We start from the raw sequence: 21,585 nt of genomic DNA, 5'->3' as shown, positions 1-21,585 counted from the left end.
GAAACTTTAAGAAACCAGCTGGTGTAAGAAACCAGCTTATTAAATCAGGCCTTTGCCTTGAAGAAATTTGTGTTTTCCTGTGTTCACTGGCATACAGAACATAAGTGATGGTGGCCTTAAGCGACTGCCTAACCATGACTAAAGAGCCAACCTGTTCAGTTTGAAATCTTGGACTAAGATATTGCTCCAAGTTGTTACAAATGACAATGAGAAAAGATTTAAAAACATATGGATTTTCTTTTTCTCTAAATCTTAGGTTTGAACTACTACTTTTTTTTTTTTTTTTTTTTTTTTTTTTTTTTTTTTTTTTGTGAAATTGTTCATCTGATTTTCATTGTGGAGTACTTAAAAAGTATATAAACCTTAGAAGCCCATCTTGCACAATGATGCTACAAAACCTGCCCTGACTGCCAAATTGAAAAGGAGATTGTTAGACAATAAAATATAATTATCTCCTTTTATGTTAAAGTGCTTGAAAATATCACAAGAAGTATTAATTCTGTACGTTTTATCTAAAGAATAATAATCTTAAATAGAAAAGGTAGAGGAGTACACAATTTTATTTTCTCTTATTACAAAGATTCCCAGTTCCTGTCATCACTAAGCTGACTTCTCTCAGATTAGAAAAGACTGCAAGAAACACACCTAAACAAAAATGTTCTCTCCCAAGCAGAAGCGTATTCAGACACACCCCCCTCAAACTGCAAAGTTCTCTTGTTTGTTACTTTGCATCCATGATTTATCAGAAGACTGTCAAGGTAGGAGATCTTAGCCTAAAATCTACACATTATAATACGGTTCTCCAAATGAAATAAAACCATGTTTATTTACTGTTATGAAATATCTGAAATATCTTTTTTGTTTGAACACATCCACAGCAGGACCAATTATGGTTAAAAGAAAGGAATTTCATGTTGTCTTTTAGTATTTAAATAATTCATAATAGCATATATTAAGCAGTGAAAAACCTACTTGCCACTTTGTCTAGCTTAATTATCCTTAGCTGCTTTTCACTGACTTCATTCTGTCTAACTGGGTGAGGTAATTTCAGCTTGCATAGTATAAATCATTGGCAAGATTAACAATATATATTAAGATGATGTATGTTTTATTGCTGCTCAGCTAAACATGTCAGCTAAAGTAATTATGAGTATGAAGCTCCATTTATTTTTCCATAATGGGACCCCTTAAGTCACCCACATTTGGAATGAGGCATATCCACCTCAGTCTCTTTCAAGAGCAGTTTCTAACTGCATTATGTCATTTCATATGGGGTTGAAAGTTCATTGTCCAACACACAAATCTTTTACTCCCAAAACTCTATAACTTCAAGAGTATCTAGGGAAAAATTAGGGATATCAGCGCTTCAGAAAGTAAATAAAAATGCAAATATGTCTTGAGGACTGGATGGCTGAGGGAGATGGCCAAAGAATTTAGGACATTCCATTTCCAAGTTAGTCTTTTCATTACATACTCTATGAGTTTTAACAGAGAGTTTCTGCTGCAAACTATTTGATATCAACTCCCTGGCCTGAGACCAGATACTCATGGATGAAATCCAGATTTTTAAAAAAATCATTGTATGGGTGGAATTCTTACTGGCAGTCACAGTAAGAATTGCACATGCAAAGAAACTATTTCCTACCCTGAGATGGAGAAGTCTTTTTGAAAGAGGTGAAAGGCCTATGAAATGAGCAATTTCTGTGTAATAACTTGTGTAGTTTAGATCCAACTAGCAAAGTATTTGGTGCCACATAACAAAGTGTATCAGAAACTCTATGCTCATTGGGACTGGTTCCATGATGTAGAAAGGCTCAGGGAGAATTGTAAAAGTTCAAGGCATCTGCTGAGAGGGATAGCTAGTGCTGTGTGATAAAGTTCATTTGTAATGTCCAGTTCAGCCTTGTAACACCGTTATTAAAGAGGTGCAAGAAATAGAAACTGCTTTAATTAGATGTGGAGCTGCTGCTAAACTAGAGGGAGGTGTGATCATGAAAAAAAGATCCTTGGAAATGGAAAATTGCAAACAAAAAATGACAAACTGAAATTCAAGCAGAAAATGAAGGCTGAGTTGCTCCCCATCTGCCCAAACATGGTAAGCAGATTTATTTGCCAAGGAATGTGCTCACAACCACCAGGGTACACAGCTGAGAGCTCCGGGGGTCTCAAGAAACAACTGAAAACCAATTCTTCAGTAACTCAAACAATCCCTAGCAGAAGATTACAGTCTCTGTAACTCTTCAGCTATTTTCCAATAAAATTATTTATCTGAAAAGCACTAAGCATGATAGCTCATATACAGCAGAGTTAACAATAAGGATGGAATGAAACACTTGTCTAAAGGAATAAGAATCAGGTGAGTTAATTCTACTGAATACAACACACCAGTATTATAAATAGGCTGAATAAGCAGAAATACCTATAAAGTTGCTCTATTCTCTCAGCTGGCTCTATCAATCCATGTGATCAGAAAACACTAAGCAAACATCTCCCTCACTATGACCTAGGAGACTGAGCCTGAAGAAACTGGAAAACTCAGCTCAAACTGGGGAAACCTTCAGATAAAAAATTTCTGAAGTGGCCCTTTTGACTGGCATGGACACAGAAACAAGGGACCTGCAGCCTGAGGTCACAGAACATGCATTTCTCTTCTGACTGTGTCTGTGGAGTTCTCAGTTGCCTTCCCTCCCTTTTTTCCACATAAATGATGATGTTCATAAAACGAAAGACAGAATAATTTGTTCTATCTGAAACTAGTGGTGCTGTGAGCTGGATGTCAGTCTGGAGGATCACCAGGGATCCCTTTAAAACTAAAATATTATTTGAAAATCATGCTTCATGTTTACTCATTTGTTTTACGCTGCATTTAGAAAAATGTGATCAAATTTTGGTATTTTGTAAACTGTTGGAAGGTACTTGCTCAGTTTAAAATGTGTTATTGAGGCCACTAATAACTTCCTCAACTATTTTTTCCCCAGTTTTGAGACCCATATTCTCACCCCACATCCACCACTTTGCTTTTTGATTTATGCTATTATAAAAACAGGTGACTACATTTAAGAGATAAAAAGTTATTCAATACATATCTTTAATCTTGGTGTATAGTTCTTCAAATACTTGGTTAAACTAGCCTCGAAGCCATTAACTGAATGAACAGAATGTCATGTGCATTGTGTGCCAGTGATACATTCAGCCCTGACATCAGAAATTTGTTTAACTATTGCATTACTTTAGAAAACACACTGAAGAAAGTACCAAATATGGAGAACATATATTTTATGTCTATGTATTTTTTGTATGTCCATGTGCATGTGAGCAACATGCAGAATCTTAGTTCCAAAATTTAAAATATAATATGAGTTACTTGGTATAGTTATGGATTATCTATTCCCTCACTTCAATACTTCAAAAGGAAATGTTTGTGAGATGTACTATGTGCAAAATTTGGAAGTGAAGTTACTTTTGTAATTTTTAAGGCTCTTCAATTAAAATTTACTGAGAGTTTACTCTGAACAATATATAGTTGACATGTACAGTGCTTTAACAAATAAAAATCAAGCTTTATACCTTTACCAGTTCATTCCCTTCTTGGCCTGTTTACTTAGATTCTAATATAATACTCAGTAGTTCTCATCTATTTTTACAGTGCACAGTGCAGGACTGGATTTCTTCTCCCTTATTAAAATGCATATTTGATTTCAGTCCTTGAAATGATCACAGAATCATAGAATGGTTTGGGTTGGAAGGGACCTTAAAGTTTACTTTGTTCCAACCCCCCTGCCATGGGGGGGTTGCAGCAGACCAGGTTGCTCAGAGCTCCATCCAATCTGGTCTTGAACACTGGCAGAGATGGGGCTAAGGAAAATGATATTTTTATGTTTTCTGACTGCAAACTGTTGCATACCAATGCAATTGAAATTTATAAAGACTTTTTCAATACTCATGTAACATTTTTAATGAGTTTTGGAAAGGCCACTCTGTGAAAGTAATAATACCTTAGTTTGTGCATCAGACAAACTTCGATGGTACACGCATCATTGTGATGTGTACCATACATTGTGTGAAGTGAGACTAGCAGAAATCCTCTACTGAGACTTGCTTTATTATGTTGTACAAATAACCTGTCGCTTGTGCTCTTCTTCAAATGCATAAAGAAGTCTTGCAAAGATACAGAATTTCAGACACAGGATTTACTGAGATTTCATCTTCAATTGTAATAATGAAGCAAAATTTTTCAAATTTAGTCTGCTTTGCCTTGTTTTTAGATTGAGGCATTGGAGTTGACCAGGGAGCTCAAACTGTGCAAAATGTCTACACTATCAACAAACTTTAATAAAAATATGAAATATGTTGGTGTGTACCAGGGACCCACTACAAGCCCACTTACGCCACCCCTCTCTGATCCTGACCCATGGGCTATGAACAGACCCCATCACCATTCCCACAGAGGAGCACTAAGCTAACCCTCTCCCCCTCACCTTCCCAGCCTGTCCTTTCTGAAGAGTCTGTACCCACATAAGATATTTCACATTTCTTTTTATTTCCAGTGATGTCTGTGGCAAGAGTAGTAGATAGAAGGCTCTGAGCCAGGCACAAGTAGGACATAGCAATTATGTGGATAATTATGACAACATCAAAAATGTTTCATGAAAAATAACAGAATTCCCAAATGGTCTAACTAGAAAAAGGCCGTTATCATTTTTGTAATGTGTCCTTCCACAAGAGGGGGAATATCACTTGTTAAGACAGGGAAAGCTAAGGTTCTTTTAGAAGTGACAGTATGTACTCAGGTTTTACAGATTCTATCAGAGGTGTAACATCCACCTTCTTCTTATTTAAAACAAACAAAAATTTCACTTGTCACAACTAAAATGTACAATCTAAAATATAAAGATTTGGAAGATCAGGAGAATAATTTTCCTTAATAGTATCTTCATTGCTTTTTACTGAACAGCAGTTTTTCAACTTGGATTTAAAGCATTCTTGCATTACATTCTCCAGCTCCTTGCCCCCCGCAGTTTTTCTCAAAAATCTCCAAGTCGACTCGAATTCTTCAGTTGTTTGCAAAAGTTGTGATAAAATGTTCAGAAGCAGATGGATAACACATGCAAGCAGCAGATCAACCAGACAGCAAGCACTACAATGGAATCAGCAACATTAAGCACAGTATGTCTAATACTAATAAATATACCAGAGATCAAAATCAAGTTTTTAAAATCCATTGATGCAATCTCTAGTTTCACTAACCAGTGAAGAAGATGCAATGTAGCTGCCAGTGAACCTACAGAACACTCTCACAAGGAGCTCACCAAACTCTGAATGTTGGAAGCTGCTGATAAATATGGTGTAACTGTTGAAAAGCACTAAAGTGTAAAAGGACACTCACAGCTGTTTGCCTGGGGCTCCAGCCACTTCCCCCCAGCCAGGGTGCAATGTGTAGCACACCCAGCCACCAGCACCCAGAATATTCCTCAACACTGAATAATTTTGTGCATTTCATGCAGGCATCCCCAGTTCACAACTACTTTCCCTGTTCTGTTTCTTTGTTTTGTGTGCCAACATTCTGCAAACAGCTAAAAGAAAAATGCTTCTCCATTAAATGCCCCTCACTCTTTCCCCACTCAGTGGAGCCTTGTTAGGATTTAATGACAAATTATTGCATATTTATACTTATATTTTGATTTTAGAGGATATATGTGTGTATATTTATGCACGTGTGGAAGAATTACTAGTTTAAAATCTCCACATCCTTAGCTTTCTCAAAAGAATATTCATATACCTTCCAGAATGCAATTGCCAGTGTGCATCTTCATGATTTGCATAATAATTTCAAAGAAGAGATCTTGCTCAAATGTTTTCATAATACTATACTTCAAAAGAAAAGAAAAAAAAGAGCAATAAAAAATAAAACAGCATTACTCACATCTGGAAGGTTTCCATTTCTAGGCAAACACAGCATGTCAGATTCTTAACGTATCTAACTCCTTCCTATATCATGACAAAATATTTGCAAAACTGATGAAGTTCAGGGAGCCTTTGCAGAAAATATAGCTCCTGGGAATATTTTTTAATCTGCTTACTATATAAGTTTATGCACTCCAATTTTTTTAACTTGTAAATACTATAAAGCTTTTCAATTAAAACCTTGGTGTATTTATTTAATCTTCAACACAGACTACATCAGTTTATTCTGAATTTTACCAAATATTTTTGTGCATGAATAATTCTTTTTATGATATAACTGTTTCTAACATACAGAGGCAATTGCTAAGGATTTTAGTTGTGTTCAAAAGTACATCTATCATATGCCTCTAGTGATCAATCAATAAAAGCAACCATCTGTTGCTTTTATTAGTTGCTCAAAACAAAGCAATTGGTGGGTAGGCATTCTCACTGGAGACAAGGAAAGTACCGAAAATGCCTCCTGTGTTTTAGATACTATTTTTAAGTCTGCTTAACTTCTTATAGATTAAGTAATAAACACAGGCATAAAAAAATACATCATTCATAAATGCATCCCAGGAGATCCACTGGCAGACAGAGGGAGGCAGGCTGTGTTTCAAGGGCTAAAAATAGAAAGTTGTACTTGCAACAATTCCATGGCCTATGACAGATGACAGCCCAAAGTACCCAGATGATGCAGATGGGACATGCTGATGTCCACTCTCACCAAAGCTTTCAGGCCATCTCCGGGACATTCATCATTTGGCTCCTTTGGCAGGAATGCAGCTGCACCCCTGCAGATGCCACTAATGCAGCACACCTCTGCAGGGTCAGAGCAGGACTGCCCTGAGCACAGCTCCATTTGTGTGCACTGCCCACAAAAGGCACACTGCCTGTCTTCACTCAGTCACTGTCACATCACTGAACCCACAAGCTGCAAGGCAATCAGTGCTGCTGAGGGAGGAACTGGGGAAACTTGAACTTAACTTGAACTTAACTTGGCAACTTCTGTTAAAAATAATAATAAAAAAAAAGTTTTTACAAATATATTAATAGTAAAAGGAAGGGTATAACTGACCTCTGTTCCTTATTGGATGAGGCAGGCAACCTAGTAACTAAAGATGAGGAAAAGGTGAAAATGCTTAATGCCTTCTTCGCCTCGGTCTTTAGTGGTAAGACAGCTTGTCCTCAAGACAACTGTCCTCAGGGGTTGGTAGGTGGTGCCAGGGAGCAGAATGGTCCTCTTGTTATCCAAGAAGAGGCAGTCAGAGAACTGCTGGAACACTTGGATATTTATAAATCAATGGGACCTGTGGATATTCTCAGCTCAGTCAGAGAGAAAGAGAAAGGTTTTCTAACCAGGCAAGAACCTGGGAAACAGTTGGGAAAGAATGTAAATAATTCTCTAATCTATCTTGTTATTCACATTGTTTATAGATATGCTCTGCCACTGTGCATCATTCACTGCACACCAATGGTGTGACATGTTTTTACTCTAAGACAAATGAAATTAGTCTTCTCGATGTTCTCTATATATAGAGCAGTATATTTGAAATAAATCAGAGCTCATTTTCTTTGCCTTCTGATCTGGAGTTCTCTGTTCCCGTCCTGCTCGACAGCGACAGGGACCAGATGGGATCCACTCCAGGGTGATGAGGGAGCTGGCAGATGAGCTTGCAAAGCCACTCTCCATCATTTATCAAGAGTCGTGGCTCACGACCTGGTAATTACAGGCCAGTTAGCCTGACCTCAGTACTAGGTAAGATAATGGAGCAGCTCATACTGAGTGCTATCACACAGCACTTACAAGATGGCCAGGGTATCAGACCCAGTCAGCATGGGTTTACAAAGGGTAGGTCATGTCTGACCAACCTGGTCTCCTTCTATGACTAGGTGACCCCTCTGGTGGATGCAGGAAAGGCTGTGGATGTTGTCTATTTAGACTTCAGCAAGGCCTTTGACACTGTCACCCATAGCACACTCCTGGAGAAGCTGGCAGCCCACGGCTTGGACAGGAGCACTCTTCACTGGGTTAGGAACTGTCTGGATGGCCGGGCCCAGAGAGTGGTGGTGAACGGTGCTGCATCCAGCTGGGGCCAGTCACCAGTGGTGTCCCTTAGGGGTCTGTGCTGGGGCCAGTTCTATTTAATATTTTTATAGACGACATGGATGAGGGCATCGAGTCCTTCATTAGTAAATTTGCAGACGACACTAAGCTGGGAGCTTGTGTTGATCTGTTGGATGGAAGGAGGGCTTTGCAGAGAGACTTAGATCAGTTGGATGGATGGGCAGAGTCCAACAGCATGAAGTTTAATAAGTCTAAGTGTTGAGTTCTACATTTTGGCCACAAAAATCCCCTACAGCATTACAGGCTGGGGACAGTGTGGCTGGACAGTGTTCAGGCGGAAAGGGACCTGGGGGTGCTGGTCGACAGCTGGTTGAATATGAGCCAGCAATGTGCCTTGGTGGCCAAGAAAGCCAATGGCATCCTGGCCTGCATTAGGAATTGTGTGACCAGCAGGAGTAGGGAGGTCATTCTTCCCCTGTTCTCGGCACTGGTGAGGCCGTACCTTGAGTGCTGTGTCCAGTTCTGGGCCCCTCAGTTTAGGAAGGATGTTGAGATGCTTGAGCGCGTCCAGAGGAGGGCAACGAGGCTGGTGAGGGGCTTGGAACACAAGTCCTGTGAGGAACGTTTGAAGGAGCTGGGGGTGTTTAGCCTGGAGAAGAGGAGGCTTAGAGGTGACCTTATTGCTCTCTACAACTTCCTGAAGGGAGGTTGTAGACAGGTGGGGGTTGGTCTCTTTCACCAGGCAGTAACTGACAGAACAAGGGGACACAGTCTCAAGTTACATCAGGGAAGGTACAGGTTGGATATTAGGAAGAAATTTTTCACTGAAAGAATGATAAAGTACTGGAATTGTCTTCCCAGGGAGGTTGTAGAATCACCATCTCTGGATGTGTTTAAAAAGACTGGACGTGGCACTTGGTGCTATAGTCTAGTTGAGGTGTTAGGGCATAGGTTGGACTTGATGATCTTAGAGGTCTCTTCCAACCTTATTATTCTGTGATTCCGTGAAAATGCACAGCCCAAACTGTCAGAGGGAGTGCCCCTCCTGACCCCATTGACTCTACTGCCACCAGCGCATTTAGCTCCAGGAATTCTCACTCTTGTAATTCAAAACAACGTTATACTCAAGCATAACTCAGCTGAGAGGCAGCCACCATCCCACAAGCAGCAGATGTACCCAGTCACTGCTGCCAGCACATCTTACTCCTTGAGTCACAGGAGCAGAGGGGATGTGTTCTACATACATCCAAAATTTCAACACTGCTTTTTTCTTTTCCTTGAAGCCTGTCACAGCCCCTGTTCAATGGCCTATTAAAAAGAACAGAGCATGGAGACAAGGCAAAAAGTGTTCCTGCTGACAATTTTGCCTCAAAGCAAGCGGTTGTGAAAAAAATTCCCTCTTCACTGTGTCTTACAGAATCACAAGGGTTGAAAGGGACTTCTGGAGATCATTCAGTCCAACCACTCTGCCAAGGCAGGATCATTCAGAGCAGCTTACTCAGGAACTGGGTGAGTTTTGTATGTCCCCAGAGAGGGAGACTCCATGATCTCTCTGGGCAGCCTGTCCCACTGCTCTGCCACCCTCAACATAAAAAAGTTCCATTTTAGCTTTGTGCAATATTTTTAAATATAGAAACACAAGAAGAGAATTGTACAAATGTGCACAAGGGACATCACTGCTTCATCACATTTTATATAATTTCTTTCTTTAAAAAAAAAATCTTGAACTAATTTACTATTCAAATAATAAATTATTAGATGAATTAATGTACTGTTTAAATAAATTATGACAGGTCTGCACTCCCTCTGGCTGCCACCACCTCCCATCTCCTTTCTGGGGCTGCCTGCAGCCCACACAATGGGACAGGAGAGCAGAGACTGGTGCAGAGTAAGTGAAAGGGACAAGGACAAGCACTAAGAGCCACATGTGACTACTGTTTTCAACAACAAATAAGTTCTTCCCTTTCAGAATATTGTACACAATTTATTGCAGACCACTAGACAGCTTCCCTCCTGTTCATGTGAGCATTCCTGCTGGCAACTAATCTCAATTAATCTTGCAAAAAATACTCAACAGTCCTTAAAAGAAATAGCAGCTGAAGAAACTGAATTACAGATAAAAGCAAGGAAAGTTACTGAAAGACAAAGTAAACATTGTTATTCTGCAGAGAAAAATGTAATCTGACAAAGAAGTTAAAAGCTTTATTTTGAGAAGACCCCCCTCTCAGTTTCACTTCATACTTTTAATGCATGGGGAAGTTCAACAGTATGTTCAAATACAGTTTTTCAGAAGAGCTCAAGCTTAACTGCTAAAACGCAAAGGATAAATTTTGTTCAGAAACAACTTAATTTCATAGAGAATGAAACTTTGTCTGCCTGAATACAATCAGTTGTTTTAGAATTCATATTACAGTAGGATCCTAAAATGTAAATGGATAGTTTATTCATAGTAAGAAATAAGTGAAGTATTTAAGTACAAAATAAAACTGACCCCAAGAAGATTTGCCACAAATAAACTGATTTATTACTTTTTGGCAAGTCCCATACAGCATGAGCAAGGATCTTTCACTCACTATATTAAATTATTTAACTTAATACAAACTGTAAACATCTTCACCATGACAAACTCTTGGTACAGGTGTTCCCTGATTCTGGCATCTTTTCTTTCTCAGTTAATCAAACAAAACTGATACCCAAATAAACCAAAGAACTATGTATCTATAAAATGCAGCATGTGCATTTTATATCACATCAATTCTAAGCAATGCAGAGAAGAGTACTTATTATTTTTAGTGACATTTGTAATGGTACTATGAATAGAAACATTTTTTTCATGCTGTTGTATCCTATTTTGTGTTTGAAATTAAAACCATTGTTTTATACAATCGAAGTAGTAAACCAAATTTTACAGTAAGCCAGCTGGTTTGGTATATAAACCAGCTATAGTTGTTACACTGTAACAGATAAATAAGAATGTAAAAACTCCTGATCTGGTTAATACTTTGTTTTCCTGACAGGCACCATCCTAAAGAACTGCTTGTCAAAAAACTCTTGCTGTAATTATCTGGTAATTTTTTACTCCCTTTTTCTCAAAGTGCTTTAAATCAGACATAATCTGACCCATAAAGTGATGACTTATCTCCCTCTTAAGTAAGAACAGATTTTTCTAAGTTCCAGGAATGTAAGTCTGCAGGCTAGCTTTATTGAAGGACTACAAGATACATACTGTTAGGTCATAATCCCCAAACCAGGGCAAAGGTGTTTAATCTTTTCATGAACCACTTTTCTCCAAAACAACTCAGCAGCAGTAAAATACAGACAATACTTTTATTGGCTAAGGCTTTTTAAAAATTAAAAAAAAACACTTCTCGTGTTAAAAAACATTTGCATTAAAATTTTGGTTTCATTATGTTCCTAATTTTGAAGTCACAGTTACAGACAACAATCTACATTTCTAATGTAAAAAGTCAAGCCATGTTAAAATCTTTCAAGTCTCTGCACATCATAAGAAGCAATTAAAATAAACTTAACATTCCAGATCACCTTTAGTTACTGATAAAACCCAAGGTGATTATTTCTACAGCTGTGTGCAACCAGCTGTTTTAAGCATTATAAAACATCATATTTTAGATGACAAAGTGCTTAGATCAGCAGATCCAGAGATGATAAGTTCAGATGAGTTTCACTACCCCAAGTGAAGACACTGAGGAGCTTTGTAAAATTTCTGATTCACTGAAATGCACAGCTGAAAGACTATGCAGAATGAACAGTGCAGATAACTTGCACCGACAGTACAATGTACAGTCATAAATAACAATGCACAAGAGTTGAATTCCTACTGTCAACTCCAAAAAAAACCCTACATCGTCCCTTGGTAAAAATCTTACATGAAAGTCTTTACAAAGACTGCGATTCATTCAGCCAAGCCAAGATATTCTGCTGCTGGATTTACCTCCAGATGTTCTCTGCCAAATAAAGAAGGGAATCAATACTACACTGTTGAAATTAGATCCTGATAGGACTACGGAAACACAGCAGATGATATTCCATAAGCAAAATACAATCAATTATTTCAAATGCCTGAACTCTTCCATTATCATGAAAATCTGAAATAATGGAACAGGGACCTTCAGTTAACCTTAAATCTTCAGCAGAAATGCAGATTAACCAAAATGAGTTTTTACTACTTGATATTTTCTCTGCAGCATTGGGAGGAAGCTCAACGGAAAACAACCTGATCTACACAGCCACCATTTTTCAGAAGATCTTCTAAACATAATTAATACCAATAAGTTCAAAATATTGTTGTGTAGTTTTGGTTTAATCAAGAGCCACGTCTGATTTATAGTCAAACCTTGCAGGTCTTTTATTTTGTTTTTTTTTTAAATTTTTTTAAATAACTAAAATTTAAAATTTAATTAAAATAATATAATCCATGCCATTGACTTTCCAGTCATACTGGGAATTTCCTGGAGCCCAACACATAACGATGCAACTGTTATCCATGTGAATGTACAACTTTTGTATGCTAGCTGCTGTTCTCTGTAGCAGTGTCTGTTAGAACTTTCACAGAATTGTAATGTTCTCCTAATCCATAGGCATGCCTCATATACCTAAAAAAAAGTTACAGAAATAGTGTTCTGTTAAACAAAAAGTATACATCATGCCAAACAGTAACAGCACTGGAAGACAATTGAAATAAAGCCAAGTTTTAGCAACAAAAATATATAGGATCATTACATAGAAGAGTATTAATAAAGACAATTTTTAAATCTAGTGACTTCCAGGCACAATTTGACAAATACTCTGAAGAAGGCAAGAAGTTTCCTCCATCTTGTATCAATATCATTATTATTTTCTAATTATTTACCAGGTAAAATGACCTTGCAGCATTCTCTAAATCAGTGACTGATATACATCAGACGCTGTCTAATTACAATTTCTCCAAAGTAAGTGTGTCAATCACAAATAATTTCTGACCTGCACAACCATTACTCAAGCAGTATTTCAACATAAGATGCATAACAGAAAATAAAAGAGCAGATGAGAATCAAAGCTGAGCCCTCTGTTACAGAAATAAGTGCACTAAATTTAAGTGATAAAATTACATACTTACACAAGTGTTATTGGTTTGCCTGAATATTCTTCACCAACAACAATGGGAGGAGAATCCATCTGCACCACTTCAATAGGTGTTTGTAAAATGTGTGACAAAGCCCTTAGCTTTAAGGCAAAAACAATTTAGAAACAGGATTAAAGACAACGTAGGCAGGAGACAAGAAGACCAGGCATTTAATTTTAGCATAACAGTTCAAGCATTAGAAATATTTTCAAAAATTATTAAAATAATCAGAATTATTTTAACTTTAAAAACTTTAATTGAAAATAGCATGCTTTAAACTAATCATTGTTTAAAGGATACGACACTGGGCTAGTTTCATTGATTTGCTAACTGTTCTTTCATAAAAAATAAGATTAAAATAAATACGTATTTTGTGAAGTTCCAGTTTATATGACAACAACCTAACCTAACCTTCCCACTCATTGTGTCAGTCATTCTAATGATATTTTTATCAAATTAATTCATTAACTTGCATGTTGTCAAATACATCAGAACAGTGGTGCACCATCAGAAAAGATGGTGGGAAAACAACCTATAACCACAAGAAATAGCTATTAATAAGCTATTTATGACTATGTTCCCTTACGCCTTCAGGTATTCTTTCTAAAGAGACCCTTATTTTTAATGTATATTCACCCACTTCAGAATTTCACAAATAAAAATTATCACTACAATACTTACTTCCAGCTGACCTCCCCATGCAGCTGTATTTGCTATATCATCACAGTATTTCTCAAATTCCTCTGCACGGAAAGAAAAGACAACATTTAATTCTTGTCTTGGTTGAGAATAAGCAACTGAGGAAAAACACTGATTGTGCAAACTAGAGCCAGAAAAGTAGAAACACGTTATAAAGGAAAATACGTATGTTCATTGAAGAAAAGCAGAGAAAAGCAGTTGTCAAAAAAACCCCAAACTCATTCTGTTTTGAAAAGAAAATTTCAGACTGAAGAGAGAAATAAAAAAAGAGTAGAAAAAGAAGTATAGCTAATATTTTAGTTTTTTTATTCAGAGAACAACAGGTAACAACACACATGAAATTGCATAGTTTCCTTCATGTTAAGTTTCAGAGAGTGTTTAGAAACTTTAGAAAAGAATGTAGTATATTATATACAGCGAGTGTATAGCGAGTAGTATATCTAGTTCTTACATTCACCAGGTGTCAGGTACGTTTTAAAAATCTTGCAACTGCATGTAGGTAAACAGTTGGCTAGGGTTTTTTTAAATTTCCAGATTAGCTGCCTTGTTTTTAACTTCTGAAGTATTTATTCTTAATAGTTCCTCTGTAAATAGCTAATCTTTTCAGATCATGTTCTACAGAAACCAAGTTTGTAAATTACAAACCTTCAAGTTTTTTAACCTTACAAACAGATTTTGAGAAAGAAGAATCTTCAGATTTTTTGAAGACTGCTCAGAATGACTTATCATTCATTTCCTTTATAACAGAAAAGCACAACTCCCTGTTGCTGTGCAGAATTTTATTCAGTATTCTCCTGGGACACATTCAGCCCGTGACAATAATCTCTGTCAACATGGGAAAGACAGCACCCAGTGACCACATGAAATCCACAGCAATGCCTATTTAACAAGCATAGCATTAAGTTAATGAAATTTATGCAGTCATTTTTGTGGTGTTCCAGGCATAATGAATAAATCATGTATTGCTCAAATAAGAGGTACACAAACTCTGTTTTTACTCAGCCTACACCGCTGTTCCATACTAAAGCTCTTTATATTTTTTAGTTTAGTCTATATGTAAAAAATGGTTCCAAAATACTTTGCAGCGGAAAAATAAGGTAAAATAAGAAAATGCATCTATTCAAACTATTACAAAACAGATTTGATTGAATTTCACACCCATTTTTAACAGCTTTCCTGTGTACATTGAAAACACCAATATAAAACTTGACAAGAAAATCATCCCAACCTGGTAGACAAGCTGTTTATAATAACAAATCACATCCCAGAATGAGTTCACATCATCTAGTAACCAGCCAGTTCTGTTTTGCTTTTTTTTTTTTTTTCCAATGGGGAATAATATTTCCTAGATTAATTTTAAAAATATATTAATTAGAGGTCCAGGTGCACCAAGTTTCATAGCAGATCATAATTCTGAGTTCCATGGAACACAATAAAGTAACAAAGTTACAAACACCATAAAAGTCCCAATTAATCTGTAACTGATATTTATCAGGAACAGTTATAATAGTTTTTAAAATCTCATGTGCTACAAGTCTTACCTCTGCTATACATATCTCCAGTATTAGGATTTGTAAGAAAAGGCAAGAAGTCATCACAGTGACTTTGCATATACTTTGCTGTTTGGTTCCTCAGAGTTGCAACAGTCCAGGAATTTTGGTGATCCTTGAGCTGATCTTCAATAGCTCTGTACATGCAATGGCCATCTGAAGGGATTTGTTTAATCTCTAAATGCCTTGCTGCCAATAGGCAGGCAAGTTTCTGGCTTTCAAGATGTCTAGCACCTGTTAGATTTTGTATCTCAGCTTCAGCTATTCTTTCTTCTCTTTCTTTCTCCAAAGCAGCTTTTTTCTCCTTAGATTAAACACACAAAAAAATTACATCTAATGTTAAAATTTAGAATATGCCCATACGGTTCTTGGCTTAGTGCTTGCTTCTAACTCTTCCCATGTTTTCACAGTACATTCTTATCTATAAAATATTTGTCTTGAATCAGTACTACCTGATTCAGACTGACCTTGAGGACCTCCTAAACCCAAACTTTAGCAAATGCTAAGTAAGGATATAGCAAATGCTATATCCAACTGCCTCCCACAGGTAACCACACCCGAAATTATATGACAAGAGAAATCTTAATTATATTAACATGCGAAATAACACTTTACAATGCTCATATAAAGTCTGTTAATCACAGTTCTTTCTTCAGGATCAACTATTTCAACATTCAAGTATGAGAACTCTAATTAAACATCACAAAATATCACTCTTTCATAAGAAGTGTGAGATCTACCAATTAAGTATATGACTGCATAACAGAGCTCATGAAACTGAAACTCCCTCAGGACAGGTACTCTACGTCATAAAAAGACTGCTCCTAACCTAAAGGATGGATAAGAATTCATGTAGAGAATATTAGTAGGAATGTAAAAATACAAAAAAAAATTACTTTCATAGAATGTTTTGTAAGTTCATGCTGATGTTAACAAGGGTACAAGAACCAAAGTAAATAAACAAATAAAAAAGCAGTACGAAGAATGATCTTTCCATTTTCATGCTTAAAATTCACCACAAATCAAGACCAGACTGGTTTAGGCAAGAAGAATACAGGAAAACTAGACCAGACTTCCTGGTTTGCCTAGACATGGTGCCATGAATTATAAACATCCTTTTAACATGTTTGTAGTCAACATGTAACAGAGGATGAAATATGCAATAAAGCAGTGTTCCCCTGGCCCTGACCAGGTAGAATGAGAACGTTAATCCACCACAACATCTGATGTTTAATCAGATCTAAGCCTAACGCAACAGGACACTAGGTAGTGTTTCTTAACAACTCGATATTTTAAAATAATTTCTTCAGTATAGAAGGTCTTTTGTTAAATGTTTTAAGTACTACTAGTTGCATAATTTCCACATAGTATTTTATTCAACTACTTTACTTATTTAATAATATTTTTATTGGAAGTCTTTCAAAAATCATTTGCTTTACATAATTTCTTTCTTTATGGCTCCCATTTTCTGACCTATTCTGATTCCTGGCAAATGGCTGAGGGTAGAAAAGTACTGTTATTTATAAAATCCTTACATATCTCCAGGCAGCAGTTTAACAGATTTTCAAGGCACCCAGTAGGTACAGCATCAATACAGAATTACCCAGGTAATGTCCCCCAAAAAATGGTTTACCTTTGGCTATTACACTTAAGTTTAGCTGAACATAATCAGTTATTTGCACAATGTTTAATGTGAAGTCATACCCGCCTCTTCTGTGCTTTTGATATTCGATGATGCTGAATCTGCTGCTCTACTCCTTCAAGCTCTATATTTGCAACCCCATCAACTATGGAATCTGTCTAAAAGGAAAAAAAAGTTAAATGTTCTTATTAATATAAGCAATAACTAAGATATGCATCTTCTGAAACAGTTTTAAGTTCTCTTCCAGATTATTTTTATGAAGTTTAACCACAAAGATCCATGTATAGCACAGAAGCCATCAAAGCATTTCACATCCCAAACTACTGTCTTGCATTTCGTTACTTTTCTGCAGTCCCAACAGAGTTATGTGCATCTCAAATTTAAGCTGTATGTTCTCTAACATACTGGAGTGTGATAACTGCTTACTGGCTGAAAGGAAAAGCTTTCCTCATCATGCCAGCCAGTGAGGTATCCAAACATCCATCAGCAAGTTCTGTGAAAATTAAAGCAGAATGGTCCATCCTCTATATCAGAGTATAACCAGCAGTAGAAAAACACAGAGAGTTGAAACTTCTCTAGAAAAATCACAAACCTAACTCAGTAACTGTACGAGCTATACAAAAAGATCAGTCACACTGTTGACAAAATTGCAAGACAAAACACACTGGATGAGTCAAACACCTGCTGAATGTTACCAATACTTGAGTAGTCTACCTAAGATAACCAGAGTGGCAATATAACAGCAACTTAAAAAAATAATTCTGTAACATAACTGAGTTACCCATGGAGCCTTAAAAGCAACACAAAATACTCCTTGTGGTGGTCCATCTTTCCTCCTACCCTACATTTAATTTCTGTTGCAGCTTGGCATTTGTGTAATGATTTTCCTTGTACGCCTCATCCATGGATTCAGTACCAGAGTAAATCTTGCCATCGAATTTTGTCATGCTTTTGCAAATTTATATTAAACCTGCTTTTGAAATATCTTTTACAGTGATTCTTTAAGCAACCAAGCCACTCTCTCAACAGTGCTCAACAAAAATCCCCCAGTATTACATGGGGGATTACTAATATTGTGAAGACTAGGATAACTACTTTGAAGTATTATTTCATCATAATTTTTAAAAGTTAAAAAAAGCCCTAACACAAATTGTACCTGTATAACTTCAGCTGAAGTTAGGGCACCTACCTTATTCTGTTCAGGTGAAGCTTCCTTCAGCTGCTTTAATTCCTCCTTGTGCTTCTGTTCAAGTTCTGCCTCTAGTTTGGCAACTTCATCTGCCAGCTGTTTTCGTCTCTTCTTATCATTCTTGGGAACAGCATTTTTCATGCCTTGAATTTTTGCTGTTAGAGAAGCAGTGAAATAAAACATTATTTCTTAATATATACTCTATGATCATTGCAGAAAATGACTGCAAGTCACAAAGAAAAACTAATTTACAAGCATCAACAAATCAGTATTATCGTTTAGCTGTGAGACTGACAGTTCTAATCCTCACATTTTCGAAATGGCTGTATTTTTTCTTAAAAGATGCAAACTGCCTTTTCTTTTCTTTCTTTCTGTGAAGAAGAGAAAAACTTATGCCAGGTTAGTAATAAAAATACATATGAACTTCATCAATGCAGCAGACTGTGGCCTGTTGCCTTCAGAAAAATTATGTGGGCATCAAAATACCAAATCTCACAGGAAAGATGTGCAATTTTTTAATCATACAAGCAGCAGACTAAAATTAAAAACTGAGTTTACCCATCCTTAAGACAAAGTTTCTAAAAGCAAAATGGGTATTCAAAAACAAAAACATCTTGATTAAAGTCCCTAAGTATTTCTAGGCTGTAATTCAACGCTTCATTTCCAAAGTCAAAGAATAGCTTGGTTAGAAATGGTGTCCAGAGGTTTCCTAGTTCTACCTCCTGCTCAAAGTGGGGCTGAATTCAAAGCTGCATCAGGTTATGCTAATTCAGATGCACAGTCACAGTATCCAGGTGACTGTACACTCTCCAGGGACAGGCATTCTGTAACCTTTCTGGGAAACTTTTTTCCCAATATTTAATTATTCTTCTATGAAAATATTTTCCCTTATTCTTCCCATGAAGATTTTTCTTGTTGCCCTTCAGCCTGTGTCTCTAGTCCAGTCTCCATTCTTTGATGAATCTGGCTCCATTCATTGCGCAGCAGAAACTGCAACCACATTCCCCTATAGTCTTCTCTTCTTCTCATGTGTTCCTAAATGAACACTCCCCCTACCTCTGTCACTTCTGTATTCACTGTTTTAGAGTTACAGCAGCAATTATTTAACACCCTGCTTGCTATTCATCACCCGTACATTTTCCTGTCCTTCATCCTTGACTGACCCAATTGAGCTGAAGATGATGGCAATGATAATGAAACTTTTCAAAGGGAGGCAGGAAGAATGCTCATACTGAAAGATTTATGTTAAGCATTCAGCCCCACAGATGAATAAGCTGAGTATGACAGAAAAGCAGATTTATTCATTAAAATTAACATAATAGAGGAGAAGGGAATCCCGAACATAAAAGGCACACACAAATACACAGGAAAGAGTATGGGTGGTGGAAAGCGGGGAAGGGGTTGTGGAGACAAGTACCATCAACCGGAGAAGGTGTTGGATTTTCAGAGGTTGAGATGCACCTTGTGTTAATTCTTACAAACAGTTTTGCTCTCTGGTAAACTTCTGGTAAACTAAGCTATCAATGCACATACCAGGAATGTATTTTACTAGTAGGCAAATGTGTACCTGTAAGTCACCTGCCTCTCCCAACTGGGAAGAAAGGGACTCTGCCCTGTATATACCCCTCCCACCATTTGGTAACGGAGAACTACCATTACCACCTTCTCTAAGGTGTAAAAACCCTCTGCTCCTCAGCCACTCCCAATCAACGTGCCATGCACCCCAGCCACCTAGGACAATGCTTGATTCCTTCGCCTCTTCAATTTCCACCGATTCTGAGAGAGGAACAGGCATCTCAAAACAGTAAGTTCCTATAGATTTAGTGACAATATGCAACCTGACTCCTTTCTTCTTTAACCCTCTGTTAAGAGGATGCAGATGGGCCTATCTCATTACATACCAAAAAACCAAACAAGGAAAAGGCCGAATCAATATACTAGCAATAGAAAAGGCTTAACAAAAAATGTTATAACAACTATGAAACTCAACAGAATCCATCTATCAGACCTCCTTCGCAAAGTGTTACAAGTTCATATTGAAGCACTGTAAGACCATTCAGATCTTTTACTAGAGATACTTTATTATGGCTGGACAGGACGTGAAAATTCAGTTCAGGTCAACTGCACTTGGAATGAAGAAACGTAACAGGCTGGGCAAAGAAGAACCCCTATGCAGGCTTTTCAATCTAAAATGCCTTAAAAAAACCACACCTTCTTCAACTTGAAACCAAAGTACCAAACCGCGAACATCATGCCAATGGCCCAGCATTAAGTCTCAGCTCCCGCGCATCGCCCGGTTCCCGAGGCCACGGCAAGGCGAGCTCGGCAGGCCGCCCGCACGACCAGCGCTGCTCCCGGCAGCGCAGCCCGGCTGCCACGCCGCTGCCCGCACGCACCACTTCGCTACCGCCGTCCTCGTTCCCCCTGCGCGGGCACTGCCAGGGCTGCTCCCTCCTCCACAGCCGCCGCCGTCCCTCCCGCCCCTCCGAGCTACTCGCGCTGCCGAGTGGGGCTTCCTCCGAGGGAAGGCGGAGAGGGGACGCCGAGCCCAGCCGGCCCCGCGTGTCCCCGCCGCCGCTCCCCAGCTTTCTCCCCACCCGCCCTGCGCCGGGCATGGCGCCCCTCACCCTGGAGCTCCCGCTTCTCCTTCCGCTGCCGCTTCAGCAGCTGCTGCAGCGGCCCCTCGGGCCCCGGCTCCTCGTCCTCCGAGCCCTCCATGGGCGCCCGGAGCCGGCGGGCGCGGCTGACCCCCGACCCCGGCGGGAGGCGGGAGCTCGCCGCGCTTCCGCCGGCGCCTCCCCGCCCGGCGCCGCCTCAGCCCCGGCGTGAGGGGCCGGAGCGGCCCGGCCTCCGCGTCTGGGCTCGGGGGCCTGGGCTCGGCTCGTGGAAGGGAAAGGGAGCGCTTGGTTTGTTCAGGGGCTGTGGGCGTTTCTGTCCGCTGATCTCTGCCGGGTACTCGCTCCTGCCGTAATGTCCCCGTAAAGGACTCCCGTGGACAAGTCTGCACTAGGAAAAAGCCATAGGTTCAGTTGAACTAAAGGTAGATCCTGTTAAATAGGGAGGTGAGAAGAGACTCGGTTAGGGTTTTTAGGTTTTACGCAGTTTATCGCATTACGGAAAAAAAATTATTTAACCTCTTCATTTCTGTGCAAAATACACAGTGTGCTGTTTTTTTCTCATGAAGCTCAAAAACACTAGAAAGGCTCACGAAAAAGGTAATTTTTTAAGTTGCAGTGCTTGTGTCTCCTCATCATTGTGAAATTACTCCTCAAGAAAGTGAAACATTTTTGTTACAGTAAAACGCCAGACTTCATGTTTGGGATCAAATCAGCATCCCAAAGTGAGAACTACAAATTGTTGCGTAGTGAGACA

At 38.5% G+C, this 21,585-nt stretch overlaps 1 protein-coding gene across 3 annotated transcripts; it reads right to left on the bottom strand.

Annotated features, from left to right (window-relative positions):
* Positions 1 to 10,193: 10,193 nt before the first annotated feature.
* OTUD6B (OTU deubiquitinase 6B) lies at positions 10,194 to 20,986 on the bottom strand. 3 transcript variants are annotated; one of them, XM_053995320.1, is made up of 7 exons: positions 20,841 to 20,986; positions 18,214 to 18,368; positions 17,087 to 17,182; positions 15,374 to 15,686; positions 13,815 to 13,876; positions 13,128 to 13,234; positions 10,194 to 12,624 (listed from the first exon to the last, which is right to left on the bottom strand). In XM_053995320.1, exons 1-7 carry the CDS (start codon positions 20,929 to 20,931, stop codon positions 12,540 to 12,542), a joined length of 909 nt encoding a protein of 302 aa, XP_053851295.1. In that variant the 5' UTR covers positions 20,932 to 20,986; the 3' UTR covers positions 10,194 to 12,539. The 3 variants fall into 3 exon arrangements, with proteins under 3 accessions (XP_053851295.1, XP_053851305.1, XP_053851313.1); XM_053995330.1 differs by lacking the exon at positions 20,841 to 20,986 and adding an exon at positions 20,610 to 20,628; XM_053995338.1 differs by lacking the exon at positions 20,841 to 20,986 and adding an exon at positions 18,524 to 18,542.
* Positions 20,987 to 21,585: the final 599 nt, after the last annotated feature.

Source organism: Vidua macroura, chromosome 1 (assembly GCF_024509145.1).
Source record: "Vidua macroura isolate BioBank_ID:100142 chromosome 1, ASM2450914v1, whole genome shotgun sequence".
Classification (NCBI taxonomy): domain Eukaryota; kingdom Metazoa; phylum Chordata; class Aves; order Passeriformes; family Viduidae; genus Vidua; species Vidua macroura.
This window is presented reverse-complemented; position numbering and strand designations above follow the sequence as displayed.